This window comes from Balaenoptera physalus (assembly GCF_965194825.1).
Source record: "Balaenoptera physalus genome assembly, chromosome: 10".
NCBI classification, from domain to species: Eukaryota; Metazoa; Chordata; class Mammalia; order Artiodactyla; family Balaenopteridae; genus Balaenoptera; species Balaenoptera physalus.
Genome location: NC_138889.1, coordinates 75382674 through 75395226, shown reverse-complemented (window position 1 = coordinate 75395226; position 12553 = coordinate 75382674). Strand labels below are relative to the sequence as shown.

At 45.9% G+C, this 12553-nt stretch overlaps 1 protein-coding gene across 1 annotated transcript; it reads right to left on the bottom strand.

The window, feature by feature from the left end:
• Positions 1 to 1047: 1047 nt before the first annotated feature.
• On the bottom strand, positions 1048 to 4290 carry LOC309667783 (serum amyloid A-2 protein). The gene is made up of 4 exons (XM_082476755.1): positions 4190 to 4290; positions 3771 to 3862; positions 1722 to 1860; positions 1048 to 1331 (listed from the first exon to the last, which is right to left on the bottom strand). The coding sequence occupies exons 2-4, from the start codon at positions 3856 to 3858 to the stop codon at positions 1169 to 1171; spliced, it is 390 nt and encodes a 129-aa protein (XP_082332881.1). The 5' UTR covers positions 3859 to 3862; positions 4190 to 4290; the 3' UTR covers positions 1048 to 1168.
• Between the last annotated feature and the right edge of the window lie 8263 nt (positions 4291 to 12553).

The following is a 12553-nucleotide window of genomic DNA, read 5'->3' as shown; positions in this document are numbered from 1 at the left end:
CTGCATTGGCAGGCGGATTCTTAACCACTGCACCACGGAAGCCCCTATTCACCACTCTTTAAAGTGGTAGATCATTGTAGTGCTTGGAATCTGTAATCTGAAAAAACCGAACACCAAAACCAAAGTTTTTATCCAAGGAAGAAGGTTCTTGGTTTATCTAGGAATTTGTGATTTATAGAGTCACTCATAATTCCTGGGCTCTAACAGGCCCAAACCCCTTTTATTAGACACTGTTTTCCTCAATAAGAAGTAACATGCTGGGACTTGTGTGGCAGTCCAGTGGTTAAGACTTGGAGCTTTCGCTGCCGTGGGCCTGGGTTACAATCCCTGGGGGGACAACTAAGATCCCACAAGCCATGCGGCATGACCGGAAAAAAAAGTAACATGCTGCTGGCTTTCCTCTGTTGGGAAGGGTCCAGGGAGGGAAAATGACTTCTTCTCAAGGACCTGACACATATCCAATGCAATACAAAACCTCCTGATACTTAATCTTGATGTTGTCCCTATGCCTCCGTTTCTTGACATGTTTGTTCCTGGACACTTGCATAAGGCAAGGAATATAGAGCGAAGGGAAGCTGCTTTGGAGGCACTTCTGGATGGCACAGACAGAAATTGGTTCATAGATGGATTTGTAGGTGTTGCTGAGAAATGAACAGAAGATCAAGGTGCAGTTGCTGGAGCAGGATTCCACGATCCAGTCCTCCCGAGGCTGTGTCCCCTGCCCGAACACAGACACCACTGAGGACAAACTAAGGGGACTAGACCCCAGGGCAGAGAAGCTGACAGGACACAACTGCCAGGGAGTGAAGAGGCCTGAATACAGAAGGGCCTAGAAAGAGCACCACTGTGACCAGAGGGGCCTGGAGGGGCGCGGGTCTGATTAGGGGAAGGGGTGGAGCAGGGTGTCTGCCCTGTATGATGCTGAGATTGTGTCCCCGACACCCAAGACACAGGCACAGACTCGGCCTTCACGTGGCTGTCCAGCCGTCACCCCTTGGGAACAAATAGGCTGTCCTTATATCAAAGAATAACACACAGTTTTCAACATTCAATCTCTTAAGCATTTATTAGATCTGCTGGCATCTGCGGACAGAGAACTCACTAGCTCAGCGTCCCTGCCCTTGGGGGCTCACAGCCCCGTCGTCTCCTGAGCAGAGTGAGAGGCAGCTCAGTACTTGTCGGGCAGGCCGGGAGGTCTGAAGTGATTGGGGTCTTTGCCGCTCCGGCCCCATTCATTGGCAGCCTGGTCGGCCCTCGAGTCCTCCAGTCCGTGGCCACTGTCTCCATGTTTAAAAAAGTCTGTGACTCTCGGAATCATCTCTCTGGCATCGCTGGAATGGAGGAGGGCAGGTAGGGGATTACTCCAGGGCTGACGAGCAACAGCCCACCCTCCCCATCTCTCCTCTTTCCAAGGAATCAAGGACTCTGACAGGAGCTAGGAAAGAGGGGATGAAGCCTGAGGCTGCCCGGGCTCAGCACACCTCAGCCCTGCGGGTCCCCTTATGCTGGGTGAACAGCACCCATGGGGGAGGCTTGGGAATCGTCTGTCCCACCAGCCTTGCTCTGCTCTTCAGCCACTCAGACCCCACACAGGACACAGAGGGTGAGGGTGGATAAGAGGAGGAGAGGCCACAGCCCTACAGGAAGTTCTCCAGGGCTTGGCCCCTCCTGGCTGTCCGAGGCTCTCACACCCACCCCTGCCTCCTCAGGGCCCCTGGTACCTGATCACTTTAGCAGCCCAGACGCCCCCAGGTCCCCTTTCGGCAGCGTCACGGTTGCCCCGGGCGTGGAAGTACTTGTCTGAATTTTTGTAATTGGCTTCTCTCATGTCAGAGTAGGCTCTCCACATGTCTTTAGCCCCTGGGAGGAATGCATATAGAGAAAGGATTATCAGGTGGACAGAAAGCTGTGACACACCTTAGAGAAGAATCAAGGAATGAAAAATCTTCCACTGACTCAATTTCATCCTGTGGCCATAGCACCATGAGTGCCATAGGTTGAGAAGAGCATTCTTTGTGCCTAGTTTCCTGCTCCTGGTAACTCGAATGAGAGTCGTTATGGGGGGAGGGGCACAGCTGTGTTGGACCTGGTTGTCTGGCCCCTATGATGCCGTCTCTGGACTGCATCTCACTTAGGGCTCTATGTGATATGTTTAAAGGAGAGAAGGGAGCTACCACTATAGGGCAGGATTCCTCAGCTTCATACTATTGAAATTTTAAGCCAGATAATTCGTTGTTGTTCAGGGCTGTCCTGGGTATTGTAACACGTTTAACAGCATCCCTGACTTCTACCCACTAATGGGCAACCTATTCCCCAAGTGTGACAACCAAAAACGTTTCCAAACATTGCCAAATATCTCCAGGACACAAAATTGCCTTGGCCCCGAACCACTGTTATAAAAGGAAGCTGCATAGGATAAGATCCAGGGGACTTGGGTGAGTGAGGAGTTGACATGGAAGACAGATTCTGAGAAAGGGGCAGACATGCAGCACCTCTGCTCTGATGCCTAAGAAGTGTATTCCTGCTGCGCGAATGTGCTAATTGTGACTTGATTCCCCTGCCTGTTAGACACGTGAATGGCATCTTGAGAACTTTCTAGTGGACGGTATTGATGATGTGGGCTGCTTGAGGAAGCAAGCCCTTGAGCAATGGGTCTTTTCCTCAGCCTGGTTACACTTTCCAATCATCTGGGGAGGTACTGAAAGTCCCATGAGACCTACCTCACACCCCAGGCCAATTACCTCACACACTCTGGGGTGGGTCTCAGGCATCAATAGTTTTCATTGCTCCCCAGGTGAATCCAACATGCAGCTGAGATTGACTAGCCCTCAGCTTGAGAAAGTGGTACTAGGACAAGTCTACCCAGCAAGAGCTTTGGCCTCATGCACAGCTGGGTTCAAACTTCTGTCCTGCCACCTGCTGACTGGCACTTAGTCCCTGGGCAACGGACTCGGCTGCTCTAAGCCTCGGTTTTCTCCCCTTCAGATGGGGGAAGATGCCTCCCTCACGGAGATATTCTGCAGGTAAGTAGGTGACCAACTGTCCCAGCCTAACCAGAACTGCCCCTGTTTTCCTGGAACTGCCCCAGTTAACGTTGAAAGTGTCCTGGAAAACTCCTCAGACCTGGGCAAAGCAGGAGAGTTGGTCACCCTGAAGTGCATGTAAGGGCCGAGTTCCTACTGGAAGCTTGATATATGTTATTAGGTTCCCCCCCACGGTCGCACACGGTTTTTTTGGTCAGTTAAAAGGCTAGAAAAGGGTGGGAAACAGACTAAACCAGGGACAGTGTCACTGAGTATAGGAAGCAGGAGCAAGAGCTAAGCTGAAGGTCCCTGAATTATCCAATTAGGAAATGGAAGGTAAGAAGGAAGCGAAGAAGAAGAGTGGAAGGAAGGAAGGAAGGAGGAGAGAAAGGGAGGGAAGAAGGGAGAAATGGATGGAGGGAGAGAAGAAGAGAAGGGAAATAGATGGATAGCTTTCATCCTACTTCATGCAATTGGTCTGAGGGAAATGCTGTACCATTTCAAGACTTATTTTATGTCTTCAGGTCAAACTTCCATTTCAGCTGGGAATGATGATTGTTCTTTCTCTAGTAACTGATTGACATAAATCCTGTGGTTTTCAATCTGTCTGAATAAAAGCTCCCCAAACACCTGGCACCTTCTACCACATAGGGCAGCACCACCTAAGACAGTAGCTCCAACCCTTAAGAGTGCTCAGGGTGAACCCCAGAGGCCCTTGGGTGCCATCCCCCCCTCCATCAGCCTTACCTTCATAAGCCTCTCCGAGGAAGGAAAACCATCGGCTGTGGACTCCCAGCACCAAGGAGCAGAGAACGAGGCCTGTGAAAAGCTTCATTGTGCTGAAATGAAAGGAGAGGGTCAGGGAGACACGGACAAGCCTTGCACACCCACTTTGGGATTTGTATGTCAAGGAGAGCCCATCTGTTCTTTTCCACTTGTTCTCATTAGACTCTCAGTGGTCCTCCTAGGGAACATTGCAGTAGGACCTCACTCGGAGCCGCTAGCCCTCAGCGCTGAACCCACCAACCCTGAACCAAGACTGTCTAAGAGGTCACCAAGGTGTCTACGGTGGAAGAAGAGGGCAGCTGGGGCCTAGCTGTGTCTTGCTAAAGCGGCCTGTAATTAATCAAAAAGCATTTCCCATGCACCACTCTGCCAGCACTCACCTTATACAGGACAAATACAAAACAGAAGAATTAAAGTAAGTGTTTTCAAAGAAAGCACTCGTTGGAGAAGTTTCTCACCTGATACCGGTGGAGCAGACCTGCTGGGGACAGGTGGCTGTGTTTATACTGAGCCATCCGTGCTGGGGTCATGGGGTGAGAAGGAAAGCTGGACTGGTGCCTGGGGGAGAGTCCCTGCAGGTCATTTCTCCTACAAAACTGCAAAGGGTAACTTACTGGAGTCCAATGGCTGTCCTCATCCACAGGTCATTTTCCTCATTGTGCAACCCTGAGAAAATAGGAAGTCCTGTTCTGCCTGGTGGCCACTGTCAGGGAGGCCACCCGGGCTGCGGAGAAGAGGGTGTGGAGCTCCAGGATGGAGGCCCCCTGGCTGCTGGAAGGTGTGCGTTTAGAGGATGTTCCTTCAGCCTGGACCTTGCTTTCCTGGTCATTTCCTCAGGATGGTCCCTGATGGGCCAGACAGCAGATGTGTCAGAAATTAAATCCTTTGAACTCATGTGTAAAGCCCTTGAGCTTCAAAACTGACAGGCCACCCCACCGAATGTCGTCTGTGCCCTGAGCACTTTCCACCACTCTGTGTACCTGTGCTGAGCTCTCAGCTCCAGGGCAGAGAAAGCCCTCTCAGCCTCTCAGCCATGCATTTCATAAGGGTCAACACCTATTATGACAAAAAAAAAGAGAGAGGTATAATAAAATAATGAGAAGCTTTTTGACTTGATAAAGGTTAAATACCAATAATCTATAGCAGCAGGTCTCATAGTGTGTTCTAGGGAAACCTGAGGGCCTCTTAAGACCCTTTCAGGGGGGTCTGTGAGATCAAAACTATTTTCACAGTAACACTAAGATATTCTTTTCCTTTTTCATTCTCATTTTTTTCATGAGTGTACTGGGTATGAAATGTTCATTGATATGGTTTTAGATTTCTACATTGCAACTGACCTTTAAGAAACTACCACTTGTCAAGTTTTGGTATCATATCAAAGAATTGCCTGAATTATCTTAAAATGCTATTAAAATGCTCTCTTGTTTTCTACCTATATGTTATATCTGTGTGATGTTGAATTTTTTCGTATACTTCAACCCAAATAATGTATTGTGACAGATTGAGTGCAGGATCAGGCATGAGAATCCAGCTATCTTCTATTAAGCTAGATATTTAAAATTTTTCAAAAACGTAAAGCTACTATTTTTGTTATTAATTTTTTTGTTTTGGAAAAAGCTTATTTTCATTAAAATATGTTATTTATGTTAACGTAATGGATTTATTATTGTGTTTTTATTTATTCATTTATTTATTTGACCATTTTTTAAGATACTCTGCAAAGGGTTTTTCATAAATTAACTCAATCCTCATAAAACTTCATAACAGCACAATATATTATTGTGTTTTTAAATGCTTAAACATTTTTTCTTTCCAGTGTGTTAAATCCTGATAGAGTCAGGATAAATAAAAGTTCTTTGAGGTCCTCAATAATTTTTAAGAGTATAATGGGACCCTGAGACAAAAAAGTTTGAGAATCATTGCTTTATAGCAAATATTACGTGTAAAGGAGAAACTTTAGGTGCATTCTCAAGAAGGCCAAGAATGAGACATGGATGTCCTATTCTGATCACCTCAGTTTCACATTCTCCTGGAGGACCTGCCCATTGCTAAGACAAGAAACATGAGGAGGATAAGAAATGGAAGAGAAGAAATGAAACTATCATTAGTTCTAAATGATGCAACCTTTTACGTAGAAAACCCATCAGAATCAAATGGCACACTAATGAAGCCATTAAGAGAATTCAGTGAGATTGCCATGTTTCACATAAAAAATCAATTGTGTTTCTCTACACCAATTCTTTTTTTTTTGGCTGCGTTGGGTCTTCGTTGCTGCCCACGGGCTTTCTCTAGTTGCAGTGAGCAGGGGCTACTCTTCAATGCGGTGCACAGGCTTCTCACTGCGGTGGCTTCTCTTGTTGCGGAGCACAGGCTCTAGGTGTGCAGGCTTCAGTAGTTGTGGCTCGCGGGCTCAGTGGTTGTAGCTCGTGGGCTCTAGAGCACAGGCTCAGTAGTTGTGGCGCACGGGCTTAGTTGCTCCACGGCATGTGGGATCTTCCCGGACCAGGGCTCGAACCCGTGTCTCCTGCACTGGCAGGCGGATTCTTGACCACTGCGCCACAAGGGAAGTCCCAACACCAATTCTTAACAGTTAAAAAAATACAATACAAAATAGTACCAAATACATTAACTATCTAGGGAAAACTTTAAAAATACACAAACATTTACAGAGAAAATTTAAGTTTGTTAAGGGATAAGAAGTGGGGGATGTATGTCATGTTCATGGAGAGGATGTTTGAACTTAGTAAAGATATCAGTTCTCCTTGGATTAATTTATAAATTCAGTGCAATGCTAATCAAAAATTCCTAGTGGAATTTTTTAAGGGACACAACAGATTTATTTTTTATGGGTGAATAAAGGTCCATGAATAAGTAAATGAAAAAAAATAAGGGCCAAGAGGGGATATGCACTGGTCTCTGAGATGCGTGATCTTGGGGTTTACCCCAAGGGGGGAGACAACGGTGACTGCTATCTCTGTCTTTGGGCCAGAGGGCATCCCCAGGGACCAAGAGAACGGAGAGATGTTTGCAGCACCAGTTATGTCCCTAATAGGCACCAGAGAGGTAGAGCCACACAGCTTTGAAGATCATCCTTAACCCAGGTCTGGATGAAACAATTTCACATCAAGCAATGGGGACCCACGGAGAAGTGTGTGTACCACCCTCCGTCTCACCATCCTACAGGCAATGTTAAAATGGTGTTGGACTGCACCTGGGGACAGTTCATGAGAGATGTGGCAGAGATGGTGAGGACCCAATGGGCATCCGATCTCATCCTCCCTGCACAGGCACAAGTAGTGCAGCCAGTGCTCTGTGGCATCAAGGTGACCGGATTGTTACTTGAGGTGTGGTGCAGACCGGGGAAAGAAGAGTGTGAACAGTGGATGGAACACACTGGGGATGTAGGAATGGGAGCTTCCGCGGGATGGATACAGGCTGGTGGCGGAGGACATAGAGAGTGCACTTTTTGGGTTGTGATTGTGGAGTGGCAGGCTGGGGACAAAAATGTGTAAAAGCCGAGAAAAGAGGAGGCACTTGCACTTTGACTGACAAGAACTCTAGAACATAGTTGAACCTGCCGTTGAGGAGTTCACTAGGTCCTTGACCATTCTGCAGAGGAGGAAGAGTGGACCGCTGGGTGTGGATTGAGACTGGAGACATTTAGGTAGAGGAGTAGAGATTACAGGGATTTGCAACAAGGTAAAGCAAGCCAGGCAAGGATCCAACATCCACTGATAAGAGCCTCATACAGCCTGGCTCATCTGGCAGCAGCGGGATGCCCGAGCCACTCCAAGGGTGCCTCAGAAGTTGTGTTAAACATGTTTTTCCATTCTTTATCTGTGTTTTTGATGCTTTCACATCCTGGGGCCTCCCTGCCCCTGGAGGGACTGCTTCTCCCAGAGGTAGCCAATTCTTACAGGTTAGTAAACTAACCTGTGATAGTAAACTAACCTGTGAGTGAGCCTTTCAAATACAAACCAACCAATCCAGAGCTCACACCTCAACCACCTCCTTTATTGCGCCCTCACACTCTGGGCCACTATCCACCTGCCCTAATCACACCAGAGCCAGGTACCAGACAGCTAGGAACCAGCCCCTATGCCGAGCGAGAGCCAGCTGAAAGTATTCAAAGGAGCCAGTCCTAAACCCGCTCACCCTGCCTCACTGGTCCTCCCACAGAAACCACAATAAAGGCGTTTGTCACGTTTTCTCCCACTCTCTCTGTCCCCTGGCCCACCCTGGGTGCTTCCTCGTGTGGCCACCCCGTCCCCCTTGGTGTGATGTGTCCCCTTCTTTGGGGATCTGTGAGTAACAAACTGTGTTTTTAATGGCAGTTGTCTCCTGATCTGTTGGCCTTACCATCCATACCTGAATAATAATAAAACCTATCTTTTAAACAGAAATCGTCTTATTGTTACAAGTATTTCAAGAAGAAAAGAAAGCCAAAATGTTGAAAATAGAAAAAAAAGAAACAACAACCAAAAACCCCACACACATCGTAAGAGGGACAGAAAGCATCTTGAGTCAGCCAGGCGGGAATACTAGTTGAGAGGCAGGGTGAGGTGCTAGCCCTGACGCATTACAAAAAGTCAGGATTTATTTTTTTTTAACTTTTTATTTTATATTGGAGTATAGCTGATTAACAATGTTGTGATAGTTTCAGGTGTACAGCAAAGTGATTCAGTTATGCGTATACAGGTATCTATTCTTTTTCAGATTCTTAGAGCTTATAAATCTCATTGGAGTTGGGATGGGATTGGGGTGAAGGTCTGAGGAAGCACAAAGTATTTCCTTCCCCAGCTGATGACTCCCCATCTGTCTGAGGGATCCCACAAGATTCGAGTTGGGGAAAAGGGAAGTCCTGGTGGAAGTTGAGAAGCACATTTAGGACATGCGGTAGCCAGCTGGACCACAGGAAGCCATGGCTGTTTTTCCTTGACCCTAAAACCTTCTCACTGGTCCAAATGCCAGTAATTCCAGGCCTTTCTCAAGTGTACAGGTCCTGGAGGTGGGCAGGTCTGTGCACCAAGAAGGGCAGGTATGCCAAGCAGGGGCTCACGTCATTATCCCCAGTCTTTCTCTGAGTGGCACCTGCCCCAGCTTCCCTTCTGACCTGGGGTCAGGTCTCCATGCTGTGAGTTACCCATCCCTGGAAGTAACTGGTGAGCCTGGAGCTCCTGAATCAGGCTGGGGGCTTCGGAGAAGTGGGGTCTCTGCTTCTGGGCAGTATGCTCATCCAGCAAGTCTGACCAGAGGATACACTGCTGGGAGTATGGCAAGACGCAATGTATCAAGAGAGATGTGAGTCTCCATTTAGGCAGAGAATCAAGTTAGTTCAAAGAAAATTGGAAGGCGAATCACTTGGATCTGGACACACTTCATTTATTGAACCACTGTGTTGTAAGTCACATTTCTCAGAAGAAAGACTAAGAGAAACCAGGGAGTTCCAGGATGTTTAGGACACAGAGAGATAAACAAGCACTCTTTGTTTTGTTAATCAGGTTGAGACAGACTCTCCTGTAAAATCTAAATGTTTGACTTTGCTCAATCATAAGCAGTAAATTTCCCAAGTTGGACTTTCCTGCCAATGAATGTAGAAGGAAAAGGACTCTCTTTTTGACATAACATTTTATTGTTCATCTAAAATGAAAACCTTTTCTACTTTATAAAATTGAAAAACATGCTTAACAATTTGAAGAGCCTAGCAAGTACAGAAGGTTTAATATGATTCATAAGATATACTTACTGTTAATCACTTGAAATTTAAACTAAACTTAAGAAGAATTATTGGGACTTAAAAAATTTCCCCTCCCACATGATATCACATATATGGAATCTAAACTATGATACAAATGAACTTATTTACAAAATAGAAACAGACTCACAGACATAGAAATCAAACTCATGGTTACCAAAGGGGAAAGGGGGTGGGGGGAGGGATAAATTAGGAGTTTGGGATTAGCAGATACACATTACTATATATAAAATAGATAAACAACAATGTCCTACTGTATAGCACGGGGAACCATGTTCAATATCCTGTAATAAACCATAATGGAAAAGAATATGAAAAAGAATATATGTATATATACAAATATATATGTGTATAACTGAATCACTTTGCCATACATCAGAAACTAACACAATATTGTAAATCAACTCTACTTCAATAAAAACAACAACAAAATTATCCCTTCCCCAAATGAGTTCTTAGTTTCACCAATATTACATAACTCCATAAGAGATTTGGAGCTTTGCATTGTCTATAATTCAGTACTCCCTTTTGCAAGTGTTTAAAAAGAAAGAAAACAAAATATTTTAAAACACAGTGCAGAGCTTTTTGGTATGTTGACAACACCAGTTGCCGGCTCTGAGGGTGGCCTTGCTGTTGCTAACAGGGGGCTGGTGACATAACCCCACCGTGCTCCCCTGCACGTCCATTATCTTGATCCATTCCATCAGTTAGAATCCAGGAGGCTTCAGAGGAGCAATACAACAGCCTTTGGGGGAAGAGACTCAGAACTAAGTACAGACAGGTTCAAACCGGGATTTCCTGGTGCCGGGAGGATGCAGATTGGAAACTCTGTGCTAGTAGGAGAGTGTTCTCTCTCATGAGGAGGTGTGGGCTTTGCAAGAAGGGACACACACCAAACAGAATTAGGAGTCCATATCCTTAATTAAATTGTTGGTCCTGGACTTCCCTGGTGGCGCAGTGGTTAAGAATCTGCCTGCCAACTCAGGGGTCACGGGTTCGAGCCCTGGTCTGGGAAGATCCCACATGCCGCGGAGCAACTAAACCCGTGCGCCACAACTGCTGAGGCTGCGCTCTAGAGCCCTCAAGCCACAACTACTGAGGTCGGAGCGCCTAGGGCCCACGCTCCGCAACAAGAGAAGCCGCCGCAATGAGAAGCCCATGCACCACAACGAAGAGTAGCTCCCGCTTGCCGCAACTAAAGAAAGCCTGTGTGCAGCAATGAAGACCCAACGCAGCCAAAAATAAATAAATAAATTTATTTAAAAAAATTGTTGGTCCTTTTACGTGCTTAATGATGAGCATGTTAGGTAGAAGAAACAGGAGGAAGATCGTTTCCCCTGCCCTGCCTACCACAGTAATGGAGAGCCTGCTGGCTGGAGGAAGTAAAGGCGCAGGGAACCTTTGACAGCTGAGCTATTTCTGATTTTATTAATTTTAAGGAGGACAGGATGGGAATGAGTCATGAAGTTAATATCTGAGGATTGTTGTTCTTTGGGGGAGATAACAATCTTAGGGGGATGAGTGACACCTTGCCTTCTCTTTTCTTTCACTATACTTTTTGTACATAGTCTTTCCATTTTATTTATTGGAATCTTACTGATTTTATCATAAAATAAGTATGAGCTTTCTCTCCTATGCATGTATAATCATTTTTCTCCCCAATTACAAGTCTCATTTTCATGAAGGCATAGCCTGGACCTGGTTATTTCTTGTCCCCTCTCCCTGCAATATATGCCCAACGTCTAGTGTAGTGGCTGTTGCACTGAAGGTTGAATAGTTGATGAATGAACATATTGTAGGAAATCCTAAAAACCCAGAATAAGATGAACACTTCCCAGTACCTAGAAACGTGGATACTATTTGATATACAACTTCCTAGGTTATCTTTCACAGTGAGAGAATGTGTTTTAACAAACGTGGGATCATATTCTATTACATTATTTTCTCCTTAGATGTTAACTATGCTTCTCCAGGTCAGTAGATGCTCTTCCACAATATGAGTATATGACAGAGCAGAAGTCATACTAGGTGTGCCCAAATCCAGGGCTTGGCTCTTAATGCTGCCTCTAAGTCCAGGTGGCTGGGTTTTAGGGTCTGTGATGGGAACTCAGTGTCACAATCTCTACTGGGATGGTATTCTGGTGTTTCGTAATGAATCTTTCTATCCGAGATAAGCGTGGAAAGATAGAATGGGCAAAGTTCTGGTTTCTACTGCCAGAAGCTCAGATTGCTGTGTCCAGTGGCGTTCTCCCAAACCAAATCACGCAACCTGGAATTACCATAAACCATCTATCATATTTTTAAGAGGTTTGCCAGTTCTCAGAAGAGAGAATTTGTTAAGTTATGGAGACAAGGGGCTGGAGTAGAAAGAACACTGGCCAAAGCTTTGTGTGCGTTCTTGGTTCTGGTACTTGAGTAAGCCATGTATATTCTCTACAGCTTCTCCATCAGAAAGGAGTTTGGAAGTGGATTGTTTCTTTCTTTTTTTAAAATTTTTATTGGAGGATAGTTGATTTAAAATGTTGTGTTAGGGGCTTCCCTGGTGGCACAGTGGTTGAGAATCTGCCTGCCAATGCAGGGGACGCGGGTTTGAGCCCTGGTCTGGGAAGATCCCACATGCTGCGGAGCAACTGGGCCCGTGAGCCACAACTACTGAGCCTGCGCATCTGGAGCCTGTGCTCCACGACAAGAGAGGCCGTGATAGTGAGAGGCCCGCGCACCGCGATGAAAAGTGGCTCCCGCTCGCCGCAACTAGAGAAAGCCCTCACACAGAAACGAAGACCCAACACAGCCAAAAATAAATAAATTAATTAATTAATTTAAAAAAATGTTGTGTTAGTTTCAGGTGTACAGCAAAGTGAATCAGTTATACATAAACATGTATCCACTCTTTTTTAGATTCTTTTCCCATATAGGCCGTTACTGAGTATTGAGTAGAGTTCCCCGTGCTATACAATAGGTCCTTATTAGTTATCTATTTTATATATAG

What these genes read in the sequence shown, in the direction of transcription:
- LOC309667783 (XM_082476755.1), bottom strand. Translation starts at nt 3,858, where the DNA reads ATGAAGCTTTTCACAGGCCTCGTTCTCTGCTCCTTGGTGCTGGGAGTC. An exon ending in CCTCGGAGAGGCTTATGAAG is followed by an intron (nt 1,861 to 3,770) that starts GTAAGGCTGATG and finishes CATTCCTCCCAG; the next exon opens with GGGCTAAAGACATGTGGAGA. An exon ending in TGGGCTGCTAAAGTGATCAG is followed by an intron (nt 1,332 to 1,721) that starts GTACCAGGGGCC and finishes CCTCCATTCCAG; the next exon opens with CGATGCCAGAGAGATGATTC.